The sequence below is a fragment of the Lissotriton helveticus genome, chromosome 3_2 (assembly GCF_964261635.1).
Source record: "Lissotriton helveticus chromosome 3_2, aLisHel1.1, whole genome shotgun sequence".
Lineage (NCBI taxonomy): Eukaryota > Metazoa > Chordata > Amphibia > Caudata > Salamandridae > Lissotriton > Lissotriton helveticus.
Genome location: NC_136062.1, coordinates 249,687,060 through 249,709,347, shown reverse-complemented (window position 1 = coordinate 249,709,347; position 22,288 = coordinate 249,687,060). Strand labels below are relative to the sequence as shown.

The window sequence follows — 22,288 nt, the reverse complement described above, 5'->3', positions numbered from 1 at the left end:
GATCCTCCATAAGTGCCTAGAAAATGAATGGACGAGGAAATAAGCAGCGTAGGGCACTATACTTTGAAATGTTCCTCTCCTGAAGGTGATAACAGTAAAAAGAAATATCTTAAAACTTGCTTTCAGGAAACTGTGCTTGTCTCGCCTTCACCACAAACCCAGATAAAAAAGGGAAAGAATGCCAACTTTTCCTGAATACTCACAAGAGTTGTGTCTGCGCCGGAAAGCTTTAGATGAATTCAAGGACTCGAGTTGTCGCTCCACGTAGCTGTGGGAGCCTTGCTGAGGGGAGTTAATCAAATCCTGGCTCCTTATGTCAACCATTCGGGGGATGCTCTGAGGGGCACTGCTTGAAGTGGTAGGCTTCTTTGGCACCTTACTCACACCATTCTGGTTGGTGCCAGCAGGAAACGTGACAGCAGATGTAATCTGATCTATCTGCTGAGGGTCCACAAACATCAGATTATCCTTGGCACTCGGGATCTCCAGAATTTTCAACTCAGTTATGTCTCCAGCCCTAAACAAGGAGAAAGAAGTTCATCAACTAACTAAATATACAGTGGGTATGAAAACACTTCCCAATAATATTTTTAAAGTTAGACCATATATTTTATTTAATACAACCTGAATAAAACACTTAACTAGACGAGGATACTATGGTATCTAGCTGCTAGATTCATCTAGCACTTTACTACTTACTACTGATCTCATGAAAATCCCATGAAGTCCAGGAACCGCTACTATGGTTTTCTGTAGGTACATTAAAATAAGTCAACAATCCAACCTTTGTCATTACATGCGCGACGCTTAGATTAATGTACCACTGTTCAGTTCTGGTGAGCTGCATGGAATTCTCCAGTTCCAAGTAGTAGTAAGACTTAATTGAGTAACAGAGTTTGTCTAGTGTGATTTACTGCCAGAAGGCAGAATTTAGAGGTCATGCTACCGTACACCAGGGGTGTGGAATTCCTACTGCCTGATGCTCAGGACACATTGTTTGGGGTCAAGGACAACAAGTTTTTATGTTTATTTTGTCCGCTGGACAAGTCGCCTAACCCCAGCACAGGCCATGCGGATCGTTAAAAGAAGATTTTATTTTAGGAAAGGAGGTATGTTTTATGCATTACTTTATTTCTTATCAGCAGCCCATAATAACAATAAACAATCACAAAATAGTCAAGGATTACATATCCTCAATAAGCCCGATAAAAGGCAACGACAATTGTCCTATCACACTACAGCAATTCAAGTTTCAAAAGACCTTTATTCGAATTTCATAAAATTCATAAAAGCGACACATACAATAGAACAGTCCCATGATCTCTTTACAAGTCTATTTACAGTGGACACAATTTAAGATTGTTGCAGCTCTCGTACATAAAGTTTTCAGGGGTTTTCCATCATTTTACGGACACGACTTATCAGTCTCAAAAAGGTGCTGAAAAACCATTTCATCAGTGTCCAAAGAAAGCAACATTGAATAAGATTCCCTTAAAGAAAGGGGTCTTCGTTTCCTAAAATATGATGATAAAAACCATTTAATATATTTTAAATAAAATTTACAGAAAAATAAGAAATGTAAATCATTTTGTGTGCTTTTTCCGTCACAAGGGCAGGGTTTGAGATGTGATGACTGATAATATCCCAGAGGGAAGCACAGTAGAAATTTTTACAGTACCAGCCCTTAGGCGAAACAGCAACGATCTTTCCCAGTTGGTCATAGGCAGGGTAAGATATAATGGAAGTGGTTGCATAATCAATTCATTACCCATATAGGTCACAACTGATGTTTTAAGTGATTCCTTTTCCATTCTTTCTGAATTATAAAGTGCATATAGTGCGTGTTTTAGCTCGTTTTTATTTTTATACTTATTCTGGATGGGTCAGAAAATAGGTCTCCCCTACCCACAGCACACAGGGTCTTAAGGACTCCCGCGAACCAGGGAATTGCTAAACCTTTTTCGCAGCTCAGACAATCATTTCTAATATCCTGCGTTAGGGCAGCCGAGTTATTCTTCCAGATCCTAAGCCAGAATAGAGCTGGTCTAGTCCTAATAAAATCACATATATAGGGCAAGTTTAGTTCCTTGTGACAAATTAACTCAGAGGAAGAGATTGGGGCACCCAAAATCTTTCTGCAAAAGCGATTTTCTTCTAGTTGGATGCTCGGGGTTTTTCCCAGTCCCCATACCTCTGCCCCATATGTGACTACTGGTACGCACTGTAGTTTAAAAAAAATTTAAATAGCTTTGGTGGCGCCTATTTTCTTTGGGCGGGGCAAGCTCAAGATGGAATTGATGGCTTTTGAGAACTTGCCCATGGAGTGGGCCAAATGCCCACTCCAAGAGCCGTTCGCAGCAAAAACCATCCCCAAGTATGGGAATGTACTCACAGAATCTAACTGGTCAGTCCCCACATAAATGGTGTTGAGCTTCCGTTTCCCTGGGCCACATGGCATAATAAAAGATTTCTTAAAATTCACACGCAGATCTAAGGCCTTCATATATTGTGCAAAGGTTTTAACAAGTAGGCGTAACGCATTTGGGGTGCGGCCCATAAGGACCGCATCGTCTGCGTATAGAAGAACCGGTAACGGTTGCCCTTTAATTTTCGGGACATCTGAAGTCACTTGTTTTAGAGAGTTACTTAGCCCATTGATGTAAATGATAAAAAGCAGGGGTGCTAAAACCCCTCTTCCTACTTTGATTGCCCCAGAGACTTCCCACCCATCTCAATTCTAACTTGTGCTTTGATGTCAGTATGGAGATAAGCCAAAAAGTTTACAAGGGCCTCGTCTAGTCCATACTCCAAGAGAATGGACCAGAGTTTAGACCTGTTAACTAGGTCGAATGCGGACGAAAGATCCATGAATGCAAGATAAATCGGGGACGATCGAGCGATGTTATACTTGTCAATCACTAATTTCAAGTTTAAACATTGCTCCACCGTATCCACCTTGCTTCTAAATCCCATCTGACAGGAGTCCAGCAATCCACAGTCTTCCGTCCACTCCAACACCCTAATATAGAGTACTCGCCCCAGGATCTTTAGAGTATTGTCTAAGAGCGAAATTGGCCTGTAAGTAATCGGGTCTGACCTGTCACCCCTTTAAAATATTGGCACGATCGTGCTAGTGGACCAGGTGTTGGGCATGGGCACTAGGGGCAAACTGTTAAAAACATTAAGTAAAATCGTGCCCATAGATCCAGGCTCCACTTAACGTCTCATGGGAGTCCATCAGGACCAGGAGCCTGGTTTCCAAGGCTCTGTCTGATGGCCACTTCTACCTCCTGGAGACCAATCTGCAGGCAACACAATTGACCGGGGACAAAACTTATTGTTTCCTCAGTTGGGGTGGCATATATTTTTAGAGAAATGGTCCTCCCAGGCACTACTAGTTACAGTGCAGTTGACTGTTGTTAATTGTTTGCCAATATCTCGCATATTTCTAACGGCGGGCCAGAAGGAATCACTACTCTTCTGAGTTGCACAGTCGACCAGTGCTTCCCACTGCTCCGTCAGTAGTGCGGCTTTCCGCTCTGCAGTTTTGGTTTCATAAATTTTTCTTGCTGCCTGTACCTCTACTGTGCATCTAGGTTTTGTGGTTAATGCCTTGCACAGTGCCCTATTCGCTGTCGAGCAGGCGTGGTCAAACCACCTGGGGTCTTTCTCTATCTTTGATATGGGAACTCACAGGCAGGATTTTATTACAGAGCATAATCTGCAAAAATCCGTAATTATCCTTAAACAGTTCCCATCAGTGGATAGGCAAGAGTTGATCAGGTGGGAGTGTTCCTTTGTCACAGTTTCTAGTTTAACACCACTATCGGCTCACCTCCATTTCAGTCGCAAGCCATCTCCTGAAGGGCTGATGTCTCTAGCTCCATGAGATTTAACATATATAGGGCTGGGGCCTAGTCGTAGAACGGCTATGAGAGGGTTATGATCTCCAAATGGGGTTTCCAAAACTTCTAGTCATTATTGTAAGATCTATTAGACGAGGGGACATGAAAATAAAATCAATAGTCGAAGAACAGTCTCTGCCTCTAAAAGTAGGGACATAGAAATTACTAGGTGTATGTCCTGCTTCCATTGCGTCACTGAGAATATGCTCAGTTACCAGGTTATCTAGTTCTAAACCCCTTCGTTCGGCTTGGTATAATTGAGATTTGTCCTTGGTCCAATGGTTCTTTGGGATTTTCGCATCGAAATCCCCCCCATGAGGATCCCTATCTCCTCCTCTGTATCTATATTTTGTTCCAGATTTAGTAAAACATTGGAGAGCTCTATGAAATTCTTATTTGGGAAGGAAAGGAAATCATTATTATAAAAATGTATTAAATAAATCCGGGTCTGTCTCTTGTACTCTAAAACCTGTACGTTCGGGCTCATAGTTGGTATATCCCTGATGGTGCCACCAGCGGATATTCTAATCGCGATAAGTAGGCAGCCTACTGCGCGACCAAAATCAGGCTTGGGTGCTGTCACACTAAAACAGTGATATTCCTCAATATGTAAATTAACTGTGGCCCATGTCTCCTGGAACATAATAATATCTGTACTGGCCAGTATCTGTGCCCAATGCGGGTCTGACAGTCTTGGCTCGAGCCCAGCAACTTTCCAACTGAGAATTGTGAGATCGGATTTGCCAATAAGTGGTTTTAAAATAGGTGCCTTCCTTCTTTCACCTTTATCTGTGACTAACTCAACATTTGTCAGCATGGGATGTCCATTCCCTTGTATTGCTATGGATAAGGGAGTATGGTCACGAGCTGCTAACCCCTTAGCCAGTTTTATTTGGGTGAGTGGTGGGTATTCCCCTGTTGGGCTTACCTCCTGAGTTTTTGTACCAGCCTTCTTATTTTTAAGTCAATCTTGATCGTCCAGGTTTGAAGACACTAATTCAAACCGATTGTGCGTTGGGATGTTATATGCATACCTCTCCTCACCTCGGGACATGTTTTGATTGCTCTTAATGTTACGCATATCTCTTAGTTCGAGCTGGGGGCTACAATAGAACAAGCATTTACAATGCAATGGTTTCGCCTTTGGAAAAGTTAGAGCTATTGGCATTGTAAATGACAAAATTTGTATTTATGTGTTGGTTTTGAAAACAGATAAATAAATGGCATTGTCATTTACATTGTCATTAGCTTAATCTCTGCAGTCACTCTGCAGTCCCTAGGACTCCATAGCACTCCCTAGCACTCTGCACTCCCTAGCACTCTGCACTCCCTAGTCACTCTGCACTCCCTAGTCACTCTGCACTCCCTAGTCACTCTGCACTCCCTAGTCACTCTGCACTCCCTAGTCACTCTGCACTCCCTAGTCACTCTGCACTCCCTAGTCACTCTGCACTCCCTAGTCACTCTGCACTCCCTAGTCACTCTGCACTCCCTAGCACTCTGCACTCCCTAGCCCACCCTAGTCACTCTGCACTCCCTAGCACTCTGCACTCCCTAGTCACTCTGCACTCCCTTGCACTCTGCACTCCCTAGCACTCTGCACTCCCTAGTCACTCTGCACTCCCTAGTCACTCTGCACTCCCTAGTCACTCTGCACTCCCTAGTCACTCTGCACTCCCTAGTCACTCTGCACTCCCTAGTCACTCTGCACTCCCTTGCACTCCCTGCACTCCCTTGCACTCCCTAGTCACTCTGCACTCCCTAGCACTCCCTAGTCACTCTGCACTCCCTAGCATTCTGCAGTCACTCTGGACTCCCTAGCAGTCACTCGGCAGTCCCTAGCACTCTGCAGTCACTCTCCACTCCCGTCACTCTGCACTCCCTAGACACTCTGCACTCCCTAGTCACTATGCACTCCCTAGCACTCTGCAGTCACTCTGCACTCCCTAGCACTCTGCAGTCACTCTGCACTATTTCTCACGACAGAGTATTCCCGAGACCGCTTTGGTAAATTCAACCAAGAACATAACCTAACACTAGTTGACTTAGGTTTTCAATTCTGTATGCGTTTCTACCCAAACACTAAATTACTGAATCCAATAGTATTTTCTTCGCATGAAAAGTGCAATTCCATAGTAGTAATTTGTCCCCAAATCTCACAATTTTTGGGAGCAGCTTGATAACATAAGGAAATCTAAAATAATTCCCAAAACATTGTCCACTACTGTGCACATCACGCTACAAGTGACACTTGGTAAGAACTTACACAAGAGCAGTGCAACATGATTTATGCTGTGCAAACCAAGTTTACAATAAGTAAGAACGGTTTGCTAGTCATGTATGGATTAATTACAATACAAATTGATATTACCAACCACTGCTTACGAGTATTTTTGTGGGACTTCTATTTTTTTTTTACTTGCCTCTACATACCCTACGTCATTCTGCTATATGTGATAACACGGTATTAAACCCTTTTCCTCCACTGTCAATTCCACTCAACCTTTACATTTTAGATTATAGCCACTGACTATCACATTCTAGCTCCCTGTTCTAACTTTGTGATATAACCCTGACCCAAATGTGTACATTTATACAACTAACGCATAACAACGTACATATTATTGAACACCCATTTTAATTACTGAGAATAAATGTCACCTTCTACAATCTCTTAAGTTTTCTTCTATTCTTTAGTATGAGGTCCACTTTATAGGAAAACCGAAATAAACGAGATTTTTATTAGTGGACAGATAACGCAGTACCCAATGTCTGTAGGGCACAGTGTGTGTAAAACAGATGTAGCATCTAGAGAAAACTATGCTAATCAATATTCATACTGTCGGCTAACTACACAGAGATGCACTGGGGCGCAAATAGCGTGTAGTGGAAGAAAACAATACACAGTGGATAAACAATGTGAGCCAGCCATGCCACGATAATGGATATTAACCCGTCCGTGCCATTTTAAAAGAGGGCATTTGACCTTTACATTTGAACCACACTTAAAATCACCCAATTACACCATATGTTTAACAATGACTCAGATAAGAAACGCTTTAATGCAAGACACTGGTTTCTTAAATCACAGATAACGTTCACTTTGCAAGCTCAAAAAGCGATGGGTATGCTGCTTTATTAATCTAAAATACTTGTGATTTTTCTCTAAAATGTGTATGCATCTCTCAATGCTTAATGTTATTTACAATGGTTTAGGATATTGGTGAGCAGATGAATTGCGTTGGTTCGGCCTTCACGTTGTCTTTGCTGGAGCCGGATACAAGCTTCACACACAAACATTCCCTGTGTTTCACACAACACAAACGTTATGTTACAATCCTAAACCAGTACTCATTTCCAGTTAAAAGAAATTGAAAAGTAAAAAGACTATCATCGCCCTGGTTTCAAACTAAAATAACTCCCTTCAAAAGGGGTAAAATCTGATGTCGCTATGGTACAATAATCGTGTTTACTACGAAATAACACAAACCCAGGTTAACCGATCACTACATCCTGGGCTTTCCTTAGCAACATCTTCTACGGTTAAATTACCGGTTCAGGTCTTTTAAAACAATTACACTGACATTAACAAACTTGAAAACCTTGACCTGAAAAAGAAAACCCCGGACTTCAATGCGGTGGTAGCTAGAATAGCAGGGTGTCATCTGGCAACTCTAACACAAACAAATTAAACAAGCATTTACGACGCATTTACACACGGGCTCAGGGAGGGGGAATGGGCTCACGGACAGCGGGAGGGGGGGGACGGGCTCCCGGACAGCGGGAGGGGGGGGACGGGCTCACGGACAGCGGGAGGGGGGCTGAAACGGGAGTAAAATATGCCGCTTACCTGCTAGCCGATGCCAGGCAGACGTCCCTCGTTGCGGTGCCTTCGAGGAGAAATTACCAAAACAAACCTCCCCCCCCCCACCCCCAAAAAAAAAGCCCCGCCCACAGCCGCATGACGTAGGAAAAGGGGTGGGATGAGTAAAAATGTCCGGAACACCCCCGAATCTGCTCCGCAAGTGACGGACAGATCTCTGTTCCAATGGCTAGCCTCCATTTATGGAGCTAACCAATGGAACAGAGGGGCGGATTCCCAGCCACACAGTGTAAGACATAAGAATTCGCCTGCGCGAATCGCTGCTTGCACAGCTTTACGCCAGGTCGAAACCTAAAAAACCCAAGGGGAGGATAAGAACCCCTTCCCTATTCATATCTGTAGTCCCTGCTCTCTCTAAGATAGTTCTAAATAAATTGGGGGAGGCAAAATTAAGTACTATACAGTCACCCCTTAGGCCCTTGTTTGAGGTGCCTATCCAAGGCACTCTGCGCGCCATTTTAAAATCTCGGAATAGATGGTTGCCTAGTCCAGTCCTAACATATAATAGGTGCAGTGCTCTGTTCTTTAGGGACGACCAGTGCTCTTCAGATTTAGACATAAGCGGTGGAACATCCGCGAGCACCACAGTATATGGTGTCGATTCTGGTGGCAAACTGAGGTGTCCCTTTTTGTTACTTAAGTCAAGATCAAGGTTTCTCCGCTTTCGATCCTCCGTGCCCTTACTACTGCCACGGTTTGTCCCAGCCCATAATGACTCACACTCTACTTGTTGGGCAGCTACTTTGTTTATATGCGGGTCTTGTTAAACCTTTCCAGTTTGTTTGTCCCTTTCCTTAGTGATTATATTTGCCTCATGCAGAGTACGTGGTTCTAAAGCATTTCGGGGTGTCGGCCCACTAATTAATTTTTGGTTTGTATTCAAAGGAGGGGAAAGGGATTGTTCTATTACAGTCAGACGCGTGTTAATAGCTAGTAATTTATCTAGTAAGGGCTGTAATAGTGCACTTATCCTCCCCTCTATTTTTGATACAATATTGTCATCGAAATCTTCTTGAGAATACCCAGTGATGTTATTTATTGTGGTCAGCTTAGGGGAAGTCAAGTCTGGCATTACTACTATGACCGGATTTTTTCTACTAGGCGCATTCACCTTTGTTTTAGCTACTTTACGTGTATGTTGTGTTGTTAAGGGGACGCCCCCTTCCTTTTTCTAGTTTATACTGGGTCGATATCGGCCCTGGCTTTATACTGAGATTGCCTTGTAATTCTAGCCGTGACCAGAGGTGGGGGCGATATTAATGATGTTATTAGGGTCGTGTCTTTGGTATGAGATGGGGGTGGCATCTGTGATATCACTACTAACGGCTCTAGTGGCTGCGGTGGAGCTAGGAGTTCCTTAATTGAGCTGGGGCTATTAGGTTTATCAGAAATTATTTCAGTGGTATCTATGAGGGCAGGCCCTGATACATTGGGTCCCATAGAGGTCCTACGTATTTCAATAGAGAGTCTTCTTTGAGTATGTTCAATCTCCTTTATCAGGGCCGATTCTGCTCTACTGAAAAAGGCATCAATAGTGCCTGCCACCCTTTGAGCCCCTATTCCCTTACGCGTGCCCATGATCTAATCTACAACAAGTGTCAACAATTTACACATGCAGTATGTAAGAATGAGCGGGTAAACGTATTACAGTCACTAACCGATAGTCCAAGTCCTTAGTCGGATTTCAATATTTCCGATGTTGCGTCCGTGGCCCAGCCCAGCCTCGGACGGCCACAGACGGCCCGCCCTTTGCCCGGGCTTAGCCCGGCGCGGCCAGCGAGCGGTCCCGCGACGTGGAGACTCCTGGTGATTTTAAGCACCTCCGGGCGCAGGATGTAGGCTGGCGGCTTCCGGCCGCAAAGGTAGTTGGGAGGTGTAGTCTCCCCTCCTCTCAGCAACCGCGCTAAGGTGAATGACAGCGGCGGCGGGAGGGAGAGCCACACGGGTCACGATGCTGGCGGCATGTAAGGGAGCAGCGTCTAGGTTTGCCCCCAAGTCAATTTTGAATCTGCACCCCTGCTCCACCGAGGCTCCTGGTGATTTTTATGCGCCTCCGGGTGCAGGATGTAGGCTGGCGGCTTCCGGCCGCAAAGGTAGTTGGGAGGTGTAGTCTCCCCTCCTCTCAGCGGTCGCGCTAAGGTGAAAGACAGCAGCGGTGGCGGGAGGGAGAGCCACACGGGTCACGATGCTGGCAGCAGGTAAGGGAGCAGCGTCTAGGTTTGCACCCAAGTCAATTTTGATTCTGCACTCCTGCTCCACCGAGGCTCCTGGTGATGTTAAGCGCCTCCGGGCGCAGGATGCAGGCTGGCGGCTTCCGGCCGCAAAGGTAGTTGGGAGGTGTAGTCTCCCCTCCTCTTAGCGGCCGCGCTAAGGTGAAAGACAGCAGCGGCGGCGGGAGGGAGAGCCACACGGGTCACGATGCTGGCGACAGGTAAGGGAGCAGAGTCTAGGTTTGCCCCCAAGTAAAGTCCACATTTGTAAAGCGCACAATCACCCGTAAGGGTCTCTAGGCGCTGGGGGCCGTCGGGAAGATTAAGCGAGCTATTGCCCAGAGTCACATGGTGCTGGGCTAACCTGCCGCCGGAGCCGGGGATCGAACCGTGGTCCCCAGATTCCAGCGTCAGTCGCCCTGGCCGCGGCGCCACACCTCTTCAAGTCAATTTTGATTCAGCAATTCATATACAACAGCCCTCGAGGAAAAAGCACTTCCAGTTTCTTCGCTGCTATAATTTTTCTTGAGGAGTGTTACATATGATTTATCATCACTCTACGTTCTACTTTCTGTAAGAATGCTATTCCTTTGAGGCACTTTTCTTCGTAGTGGTATTGGAGCCATGGAATTTGATAGCATGGTTATTCTCTTGCCAGGTCTGGGGAAATGTACATGCATTATGGATCTGTTGCTCCTCGCTCCCAGTGGTTTCAATGTTCAGTATCTCTGCAGGCAATAGGGAGAGTTGCATAACAGCCAAAGGTCACAGCACCCGTCTTCCTTCATTACAATTCTGCTTTAGCACTGAACAATCTTTAACACTTCCCCGATCACTTCTACAAACAGGTGAAGAGCAGCATTGCTATGCTTTAAGCGACTGGGTAAACGTGAAATAGCCCAACATATCAAAGGGTGAGTTGGGTTTTTTACAGACTTTATACCCCTAAGATGAGTAGCCCTTAGGAACATGAAGTTTCAATTGGTACTGGTGCCAATATAAATATTACGTTTTACACCTGACCAACATGGTAGGTGCTAAAATATATAGTTCCTAGATGCGGTCAATGAGGAACAGTATTTCCTCCCAATTAGTGGAAACCTAGTGGATGCTCTACATGCAGCCGTACCAAGAGCACTCTCATCTGCTCTAGAGCCTCTTGGTAAACAACTTTTTTTATTAGCCACAGAGAAAATTTGTACAACCCCCATAACCCAAACGAGGAAGATATGGGGCCTGCCAAATTCATTGAACACCAGGGTGTAAAAGACACCCCATGAAAGGCCAAAGGGAAGAGCATTAACAGTACTTCCACCACGGATGTATTTGAATGAATTAGTCAAGCTTGTTTAAAATGGCAGTTGCCCACGCTAAATGGCAAGCTGAAAGATGATATACCTGGGAATACACCTGGAGAGGGAGCACCTTCTTCCCATGAGTGAAACCCTGATGATGGAGAAGATTCAGTGGATCAGGACAGAATAAACCCTAGCAGACAAAGTGTCTCTTTACACGACCAACAGACTCGGACACCTTTGGAAAATGGTCAGTGGATGACATAAGGCAGCATTGCCTGTGACTTTCCATAGAAAAGGAAAGTCTCAGGGACTCCCAAAATTGATGGGAAAATGGAAACCATAGCAGAGTTCTTTAAGGATGCTAGTAAATGAATTAATCTAGCTTGGAGGGTGTATCAAGCTTAATTACTTGACATTACAGGCCCACTGCAAAAAATCCTATATATGGGAAAAGGGAACAAGAATACTGGCAACCCGATTTCACCTGAAATTCTTTCCTCAGGAATGCTAACTGTGCCCTGTCTAGTGAGAAACACCATTCTTCCTGTCGTGTAGTTCCTATAAAACCTATATAGGATTTGCTTGTTTAGACAACATACACTGTGGGATTTGTGTTAGACTGATTCTAGACACCCCCACCAGGTATGTTGGCCTGTGTACCAGGTAGCTCACAGTGCCTCTAGAAACTCCTCTTATCAGGGAGAGAATAGTTCTTGGCAACTATCGAACATGACAACCCTGATCCCCCAGGACTGTGGAAACTGGGACTACTTTTCGTTCGTTACTCGTGCGCACTCCGTCTCAGAGAGTTACACAGAATAAACGGTAGGGACGTTTTTCAATAAGTATTTATTGAACAGTCGTTATTCTAGTGTAAAATAGGTGCGCTGAAACAACCATTAGACACTAATAGATATAAATGATTAGAAGCACTAAGAAAGTAAAAGGATGGTAGATTTCTACCATTTTGCAATAACCATAAATGCAGGCAAGTATATAAAATACATGACAGTAAAATGCATACTCCTATGATGCTACCCTAACTAGATGTACCTAAGTATACCTAGCATGTATCTAGGTTTTAAGCCAAGAATCCCTCAAGGATAAAGTCAACCCCATTAACTGAAGTGAGACTGTGAGACCCCGTCTTGGTCTCGAGTTGGACACCCCGCAAGGGACGTTAGACAACTGCGAGCTGTGGTATCTGCATGCAGGAACCTTAGCGTCTTGCATCAGTGTGTCGACAGGGAAGTCCTGATCTCCTCTCTTTTGTCTCAGCAAGATGTGATGTTTATATACCCAAAGGTCTCCCCGGGGGTTCTACCTTGCTGTGCCACTTGTCGGATTTAGGATGATGTCGGCAATTAACTTTATACACAGATATTATACATGAGATGGTAGTCCTGCTGAGTTTTCAAGAATCCTCATGTATAATGTATGAGGCCTTTACCAGGGAAAATCCTGTGTTCTGTGGGCAGTGTCGTATCTAGGCTAAAGGTCAGTCCCTAAGAACCGTTATGTATGTAATGTAGGAAAGAATCTAGGTGAAGGGGTACGATGTTACCTGAGCCTATATTGGGGTACCTAAATGGAATAGAACACCCACTCCTCATCCGACTGGACGACAACATTAAATTCTAACTTACTACTAGGCTACCTAGGCACTGGTATGCAAATAACTACAGTAACACTATAGATCTGCTAAAAAGTGTTAAGAAATTCTAAAAAAAAATTAAATGAAAAAGATGGTCACTCAAGCTATAGTTCTAATGTGTCCATATATATAGTTCGAACCACTACAAGCATTGGAAAGCCATTCAGGAAAAAAGTGTTAGTTGTTTTGGAGTTTCAATTTTAGTTTGTTTAAAAAGGCCAACTTTATCCCAGTACATGACGAGCCAAATGTTTATGTGTCCTGGCTGGTTGACGCAATATCGCTATTGCCTGACTTCGCAGATGACGACCCTTGTAACACCTTGCAGATAAAGTCAATTGAGCTCAGATAGTCTTCCGTACTGCCTGCAGCCGATGCTAGGGCAAACTGTGCGCCATCCAAGGCCTGGATGTCAGTGGAGGAGCCTGTATCCCTTCCAACACGAGCCGAGACTTCCTATGGAGGCTCTAAGAATGTCGCCATCAACATTGGAATACGCTGGGGACACTGCAGAACATGGGCAGTTATCGGGTCCAGTAAAGCATCAACATCCGGTTGCACAACTGATGGAAGTGTCAGAAAGAGATCCAACACGTATTCTTCTCTCTACGCAGAACAGGCATCGGAGAACAGGTAGGATGCAGTTCATCCAGACTGGTCTAAATAAAAAGCACCAAGTGGCGCTTAGTTCTAGTAGGCGAGGTGTGCCCAGATGTTGTATCATGCGATCACAGTATATACGCTCCAGGAGCGCTTTTCCATCTCCTTGGTGACTGGGACGTCCATTGCGTAGGCGAAAAACTACAGTCAGGATACCTGCTATTAGGAACAGAATCAGCGGAAGTCCTCCAAAAATGCTTCCGAATACGTATTGTATACATTTTGGTATAACTCTAAGGACGGTCTCATAGGTGCTTAACAGTCCCAAACCTATGGTATTAAATAGGTGGACTATACCCGTTGTATCAGACATGTTAAAGATGCGATTTACCATTTCTGTGAAATGGAAGGGGCAGTTCCCCCGCATGAGTGTCTGTATCTCAGCCAAGGACCTTGCAATCTGGAGATCAAAAGTCTCCCGGGCAGAAGTTAAGGGCACGGTTTTCTGTAGAAGCATGGCTTTCATTCTGCTCTGAGTATCAAACCGTATAAAGGAAACATTCAACAAAGGCCATAATGGCGCCTCCCTGACTGTGTGTCAGTGGAACCAATACTTGCATACAGCAAATAACACTGGAGCTCACAGTGACAAGATATGCGATGCCTGGAAGCATCCCACAACAACCTTGATTGTTCAGCATCAAGTAACTCCCATTATAAAGTAGCCTGAATACCAGGGTAATTACGGCTACCGGGGTTACCCTCAAGTGACGGATAGGTTCGCTATTGAACCATTGCAGGCCCCGTGCAGCACAATATCCTGGCATATGAGAGATCCACTTAAAGCGTTCTCGCAGTTTGTTCCGCTTAGAAATACTTCTAGATCCCCACTCCTGCATCGAAATCTGTACGGTAATTACCAAGATTCCTTGATGAACTACCATTCATTTCTTCATATTGGCCTGCCTGTTGTTGGTCTAGGCAGTACTGAAACTGGAAAGTTGTGACCGGTAATGTTATATGGCAATAGATCAACCATTCTGTCGACAGTGATTCAGCCACAGTAAAGGTAATCTGTCCAGTTTTTCAATACGCAGCATTGTATATTTTGTTCCCCTCTGTAAAGTCTTCATCTATTTTTCTGTTAGATTGTATGTAGAAAACAGTGACGTACTCCTGATCAAACGCCAAGCACATAACCTGCGCGCAATGTTTGCAGCATCCAGCTCAGTAACATAATAGAACGGAATTGTGATTGCCCATGCTGTAGTATGGAAAAATCTTGTTCAATTACACCAATAGCAGAAGATACAATGTTGCCCAGTGAATAAATAAAGGAAGTTAAAGTAGTCATGCAATTGTCAACTACGGCTAACGCCTTTTCTAAATGAATCCCATCTATTTTTCGTAATCTCTCCCCTGCTTCTTGTTGGGTGATTTTCCAAATTTCATTATAGACAGCATAATAGAAACGTTTTTGACATGGATTTCTGGGACCTAATAAAAAATCCTGTAGGTCCACATCCTCTGTAAGTAAGGATAAATGTTATTTAACCTGTTGAAGTGTTGATGTTTTTAGCCAATCAAGGCATAACTTCACAATACTGTATGATGTCACCACCCCTGGATGTTCTCCTTGCACATAGTGTGGGTCTGGCCTGTGGATACTGAACCATTCGGTTGTACCCCTGAATCTTTCCTGACATCTATTAGCGTCTGTGGGCCAAAACCAACCATCCCTTCCAATTGTGGTTTGATCTATTGTATTGTAGAATGTCATCTAAAGTAATACCTTCTTGTGATGTAAAGTTACTCTCTGTATGTGATGGTGTTGGAATCAGAGGCTAGTTTAAATAATTATTCATGGCTATTCTTAGGCAGGAAGTCTGTTGCACATTATCGTTTAGAAAGATCATCTGCTGAGGGATGAGTCATGGTCTAAATAGCGCTTCTGTTCCCTGTTGCCAGTCCCTAGAACCCCGGACTGATTTTAATTCTATAGTGTCTTTCCATAAGTCGAAACCCTGTTCAGACAGTTTGGTAATGAAGGAAGCAGAGTAAATCTGATTGGTATTAGTCAGCATACTTTTCTTTGTAGATGTCGGTGCAATCCTATTGTAATATAAGGTCGGATCTGAAATATGAAAACTTTTTCAAACTACTTTTCGGTAGTGTAGGGCAATGTTCTCATTGGTGATATGTGAAAACATTCCTAAGGTTACTGGATTTGTGTAGAAAATGAGGACCATAATGTTGATAACAATACATAGTGTTGAAATCTGATATGTCTTCTACCATTTCATTGCTGGAAAATGCGGCAGATTGTTCTAAATCAGACAACATATTATTCAGTTTCAAAATCCCAAACATCGGAAAATGTACTGGAGGTAATGATATAATTTAAGGACATTTTAAATAAATTTGGTATTTTTAAAAGTTCGGTCGGACCAAATATATCATAATCAACCTTGTCCCATACTATACCATCAGGTTTAGGTACTGCTGTAATGGTCACTGATGACAAGTCTCTTTGTTCACGATGTAATGAAACATGAGGTTTTAGGTTCAAATGCACTTTCGATGCTGCAAAGCTATGGCGCAGATAAGTTTCATTAATAGGAAAGCAGAAAACTGTTTCTAAGCCAATCCAGAAAAGAAAGAACAGTATACCGGTGATTATCCAAAGTTCTAGCCAAAGCAAGGTACGTATTTTTAAGAAAAATGAAGAAGTCTTTGATTTGTAGTTGATGAGATATTGGGGCTGGTGTTTCAGGTTCACTTGGATCCAAAGAAAAGGTACCAAAGTCGATGAAATAGCCATATGCAGTTAGATCTATTTTAGGTAGCTCAGCAGGTCGTGTTGAACTTGTAGATGGCTCCTGTTGAGGCATATTTATGTAAACATCAGCGTTAGGTTGAATTGAAATGTGTCATTTTGATTTTGAATCTCCGTTTCAAGGGGAACGTGTTTCAAGGCATTGTTGCATAGTCCATCATTCCGTATAGGTGACTCTTGAAACGAGATGAGCCTTTCTGTTTGAACTTTCTGTATGGTAGCGAGAGGAGGGTGTCGGCTACTCAGGATCCCACGAGGCCTACTATTCAGTATCGGCCACATAGTGTGGTTTTATTAGATCAATGGAGACTAATCTTTTCTCCTCCTTTCCGGCAAGAGGTGGCAGAAGTACAGTTCTTGTTCCTTCGACTGCCAGGATAGGTACAGGCTTTCTGTTTGATGGCCCAAATTCTTTTTTGTCCACTATCTTTTCTCTGACCAGATCCCCGACTTTAGGCCCCAGACAGGTCTTACCGTTACTGACTTGATTTCCCCAGTGAGTGACGGTCCGCTTTACTTGCACATTGCTCTGTAGTGCCCTGGATTCATTCAGGTCCTGTAAAACAGCCAAATGTTTATTGATGTCAAAAGATTTTTCATCGACCACTGTGCCTTCACAATTGAGATCAGGTACCCACATTCTCGTCCCAAAAAGGTCCTCATAAGGAGTGACACCCCCTAGTGAACCTCTTGACATGTTGTTCAAGGCCCTCTGTACCCCATATAAATGATTGACCCAACTACCACCTGTGCCTAATACTCTAGCTGATAATGATTGCTTTAAGTACCGCTTCTTCCGCTTCACAACCGAATATCCCTCTGGATGGTACGGAGAGGAATACCGCAGAGCAACACCCAAACTTCTCATGGCTTCTTTGTAAGCCCCAGAGCTAAACACCGATCTACAGTCTAAATGTAATGGGCCAACTGCGTATGTCCCTATTAAGACTCGCAAATCTTTGATAACAGTTCGAGAGTCAGCCGGGCGTCGAGGCCATACCCATAGGAATCTCGAGCAGGAATCCACTTCAACCATAATTTATTCGTAAGCCCCATCAGATGTAAGGGGCCGCAGTGGTCCAAATAGACACACGGGGGTGGTCTGTCTGATATTAGCAACGGTGTCTGCTCTGGACGTGTTATGGTGGAGCCCTTCATCTGTTGGCAGATTTGCATTTTAGGACAGTCCTTGGTCTGCTTTAACAACCCTGGCCACCAATAGCGTTTTTTCAGTAAAGAAACAGTTGCCGTAACTCCTGCGTGTGCAAACCCCAAAACCTCGTGTGCAGCTAATATTAAGTCTTATCTGCGATCCATCTATGGCATTACTGTAGCCCCCACTCCGGGATTCTGAGCAAATGGAACGATGTTTGCATCTAACTTGCAGGAGTACTTGAGTGGAAATTTGTTCGGTACAGCAGAGTTATTGCGTGTAGCAATGACAGCAACCATGATGGCTCCGTCTATTCTCATTTTTGAATGAGTGATTGCAGCTACGGAAGCCGTACGTACAGCCCCTTTTGCTGCTTCGACAGCAAATGAATTCCCTTCACAGTGAATGCCATCACGTTGATGACTCCATGTGTGTGTATCACGTGAGCTCTTGGTAGTTCATTTTTCAACTCTGCTACCTGTTCCCATACCATTTTGAGCTTAATTGTGCCACTTTTTGAGTCCTTAAACCCATACTGACCCCAGTAGTGAAGATATTCATTGTATGACTGTACACAGTAAAATGAATCATACACGATTAGTGTGGGGAATTCTCGATCTGTATTTATCAGTGCCAGTAGTAGAATTTTCAATACTGCCAGCTGAGCCGTGCAGTCTCCTAGAGACTGTGTTTTTGTACAGCTTGGATTGAATTTTCTTTCCTGCATACGACCTTTTTCAATCGCACATGCGGCGCAGTATTGTTGTTTACTTCCAATGGCCGGCTAAGCAGATCCGTCAGTGTAAATTATGGATTCATACTGATTTAGAGGCATTATTTCATTCGGGAGAGGATATTCTTGTTCGTATTGTAGAAATGCTTGTGCTTTTAGTTTTGGGTCGTATCTGTACTCTATGTCAGATACAGTGAGAGAATTAGCCTATTGTATCCATCTTGGATGCAAGGCTTTAGCTTTGGAACGCTTGCCTTTGTAGCGGCCTCCAAGGCCAGTACTGGAGTTACAACAATTATTCGCTCCCCCTGAGCCAGTGCTCTTTCTCTCACTACAGCAGTCTGTACTGCTGTCAGAATGTTTTCTGTGGATGCAAAACGCATCTCAGCATTCATATGTAGGTGTGATTTGTATGCTATGGGTACCGTTTTGCCTTCACTGTATGTTAGGTAGGTGAACCCAGATTGACAGGTACCTATACGATCATGAGGATGCAGACATTTACGCGTGTCTGTAAGTGTTTTGATGCTATCATGTCAGCTTGTAGGGAACAAAGGGTACCTGTGTGTCCCTCTGTCCATTGCCTAACTGAATCAGATCTTACAAGGTCGTAGAAAGGTTTAACCTTTTCTGCGTAATCCAAAATTTATGTTCTATCAAAGTTCAGGAATCCCAGTATGGATTTTAAACCTTTCAATGATTTTGGAGGTTGTAGCAGCACACACTTTTCTAAAAAGTTAGCTGGCAGGCTTTTCCCTTCACTTTAGGGCACATATCCCAAAAATAGGACATTGAGGTGGGCTTTTTTTGTTGTTTTTTTTCAAGTTCAACTTGTAGCCCTCAGAAGTGAATCCCAAAATTATAGTGCTCACCCTAGTCAAGTGTTCCTCTAGGTCAGTGGTTCCCAGACTGTGTGCCGTGGCTCCCTGGGGAGCCTTCAAAGCTAGCCAGGGGAGACATGCACCAAGCACTTTAATGCATTTAATTTTGAAGGGTCTGTTGACTTCACTTAAAATAATTGGAATTAAATTCATGATGTTGATGATTTGTAAGTGACTTGCCTAAAGCTGTAAAAGTTGTGCTTAATTGAGGGAGATGACCTCCGTATTTTGCTGGATCCCCACGTTCCAACACTCCCAAAGTAGGCGGAAGATGCCTGATTAATTTTATTAGACTCGTTAATAGTTTCATTTTTTTCCAAATGCATTTTACACCAATGCAAGTCATCAGTATTATTAAGTATTAAGATCTGTGCTTGAAACATAGGTACTTCCAGTACACATTTCGTTCAGTACACACACATTTCCAGACAGGCCTGCTCTCTCTTTGAGCACAGGGAAGCAAAACACCATGTAAGGCATGATGCCAAAATTTGGAAGCAAGAAAGAGGGACGTTTAAAAAACAATCTGAGAAATGTATTTTACTTGCATTGATTTGGAGGCAATTTTTGGTAGGAGACAGCAAAAATAAAGCTGTATGTGGTTTAAAAAATCGTGAGTCACCCTACTGAGACAGGTGTGCTGGCATGTATGACATGGGTAGAAATGGAAGTGCATGTAAATATTCTTCAAGGGCATAAACACTTTGGCAATGGCGTCTACATGTATATGGGTGCTATCTAGCACTGTAACTGGAATAAAAAAGTTTGAGAGGGTAATCTAGAAAAAGGCATGGCCAAAGAAGTGTAACTAGCAATATTTTATAAGAGGCGCCGCCTTAGTAATACGAAACACTCTGCGTATATGATTATAATACCTTCATCAGCTTGATCCCAATTATTTTCAGGGAGAAAAATGCAAGTACTCCAGAGGCCGGGCTTACATCCCCCCACTCTTCAACAAAAGTGGAGAACCACAGGCAATGGTGAATGGGTCAAGAGAGCCGCAGGTTGAAAAGGTTTGGGAACCAATGCTCTAGGTCACGGGTACTCATAATATGGCCCGCAGGCCTCCGGCGGCCCGGCAAGCCTTCCCTGGTGGCTCGCGGACCTTGCAGACATCGTACCCGTGTTTTAAAAACACATTTTTAAAGAGTGTCTGCAACAGGAGCAAGACTCTGCTGCTCTGTGGGGGTCGGGTGATTCATTCGGTGATAGGCAGAGCGGAGCTGCAGGGGTCAAAGAGGTGAAATACAATAAAGCCCCATTAACATGAAAATGGTTTTTTAAAGACCTGTGTAGTGCTCGGGTGCGGTTTTGTGTGTGCCCGGAAGCTGTGAGATGCCGTTCCTGTCTCATTCTGACTCATCGCTGAACCGGGAAAAGGACTGCAGCCCCAAAGCTCCGATGTCAGCAGCAAGATATTTCTCAAGTTGGGGGCGCAGAGGGACTTGTGCCTATTTCTGGAACAAACTCTCAACAGGTCTACCAAGGGGGGTGAGGGTGAGGGAAGGGGGGTGACGGAAGGGGGGTGAGGGAAGGGGGTGAGGGAAGGGGGGTGAGGGAAGGGGGGTGAGGGAAGGGGGGTGAGGGAAGGGGGGTGAGGGAAGGGGGGTGAGGGAAGGGGGGTGAGGGAAGGGGGGTGAGGGAAGGGGGGTGAGGGAAGGTGAGAGAGGGTGAGGGAGGGAGAGGGGAGAGGGAGTGAGAGGGAGTGAGACAGAGTGATGGAGACCGGGAGAAAGAGGGATGGAGGGAGGGAGACAGAGAGAGATAGAGGGAGGGAGGGAGAGAGAGAGAGAGAGAGGGATGGAGGGAGGGAGGCAGAGAGAGAGAGATAGAGAGATGTGTGTATGCCGGGTCTGGTGGCTCAGTGGACGAAGGCGTCCGCTGCAGGGACCTGTGTCCAACCTCATGGTAACAGTTTTTTTTGTTGCTCTAGCCCCGCCCCCTCCCCCAATGACCCCGCCCCCACCGGTACAGCCCTCGGACACAAACCACACTGTAAATTTGGCCCCCGAGAGAAAGTTTGTGAGTACCCATGCTCTAGGTCATCATCCATCCGATAAATGTCATCTACATAGGACAGTGCCTCTTAATTAATATTCTGGAGTAACTCAGTTACTCTAGCGGAGAACAACCCGGGACTGTTTTTATACCCTCGGGGGAGTCGACAAAATTGACACTGGGACCCTGACACCGAGAATGCTGTCAAATATCTGCTTGCAGGCGCTATATTTTGGCAGAAAAATTCATTTCAGTTGGACGCGCTTCCAGTTTCACAGAGTTAGATTAGACATGCTTTGAACAGGCTGCTAGGCGAGGATATGACTGAGTCTCAGACGGTCTTGGCGTATAACTTTGTTGCGACTGCAAAAACGCCGGCTAAATTAATCACGAACTTGTATCGCATCACACTTGCAGAACGGACAGCGGATTATACTAAATCTCGCCTGGCATGGCAGGCTGACTTGGCCACTGACCTCCCTGAGTAAAAGTGGAGATACTGCTGCGCTAATGTTAAGAAAGTGTCTCTGAACGGTCGCCACCGTCTGACGCACTTTAAATTCCTGAATACGGTTTACTATACCCCTGAGCATTTGTTTCGATACGGGTTAAGAGAGACTTCCCTGAACAGTCTGCCGACTTTTTGCACTTAGCCTGGCTGTGCCCGAAGGTTTCGGACTTTTGGTGCGCGGTCTAGGGCGAGGTAAACAGAGTCACTGGTCTGTCGCTGACCCCATCTCCGCTACTGGCCCTACTGGGGTATTCTAAGGATATTGCGCCTGCAAGGCGAAGGCTTGTAGATATGGCCTTCTTGGTTGCCAAAAGATGCGTCGCGCTACACTGGATGCGGGGGCCAACCCCGAAGCTAACTAAATGGTCTAGTGATATGTTATATTGTTGTACGCAAACGGAACTATATAGTGGACTGCTTCCTCCCCGTAACCGTCCTAAGAACTATTAGGCGCTGTACTTGGAGAGGAGGTCTGCACAGGACACTGGTGATCAGAGCGAACCACACTTAGATACTGAGACGGGGGGAACACGGGAGGACTCATCTCAGCACACTGACGAGGTGACACTTGTGTAGCGGCCGCTGACTGGGGCTACTGCTTCTGGGTGCGGAATGGGAGCTTG

The 22,288-nt window shown here is 44.6% G+C and overlaps 1 protein-coding gene across 1 annotated transcript in view; it reads right to left on the bottom strand.

Annotated features, from left to right (window-relative positions):
• Window positions 1–22,288, bottom strand: part of EDC3 (enhancer of mRNA decapping 3) — a 316,498-nt gene that overhangs the window by 247,895 nt on the left and 46,315 nt on the right. Inside the window, exon 3 of the mRNA XM_078685138.1 lies at window positions 204–517. Coding sequence (XP_078541264.1) covers window positions 204–517 — 314 coding nt within the window. The remainder of the gene's footprint in view (window positions 1–203; window positions 518–22,288) is intronic.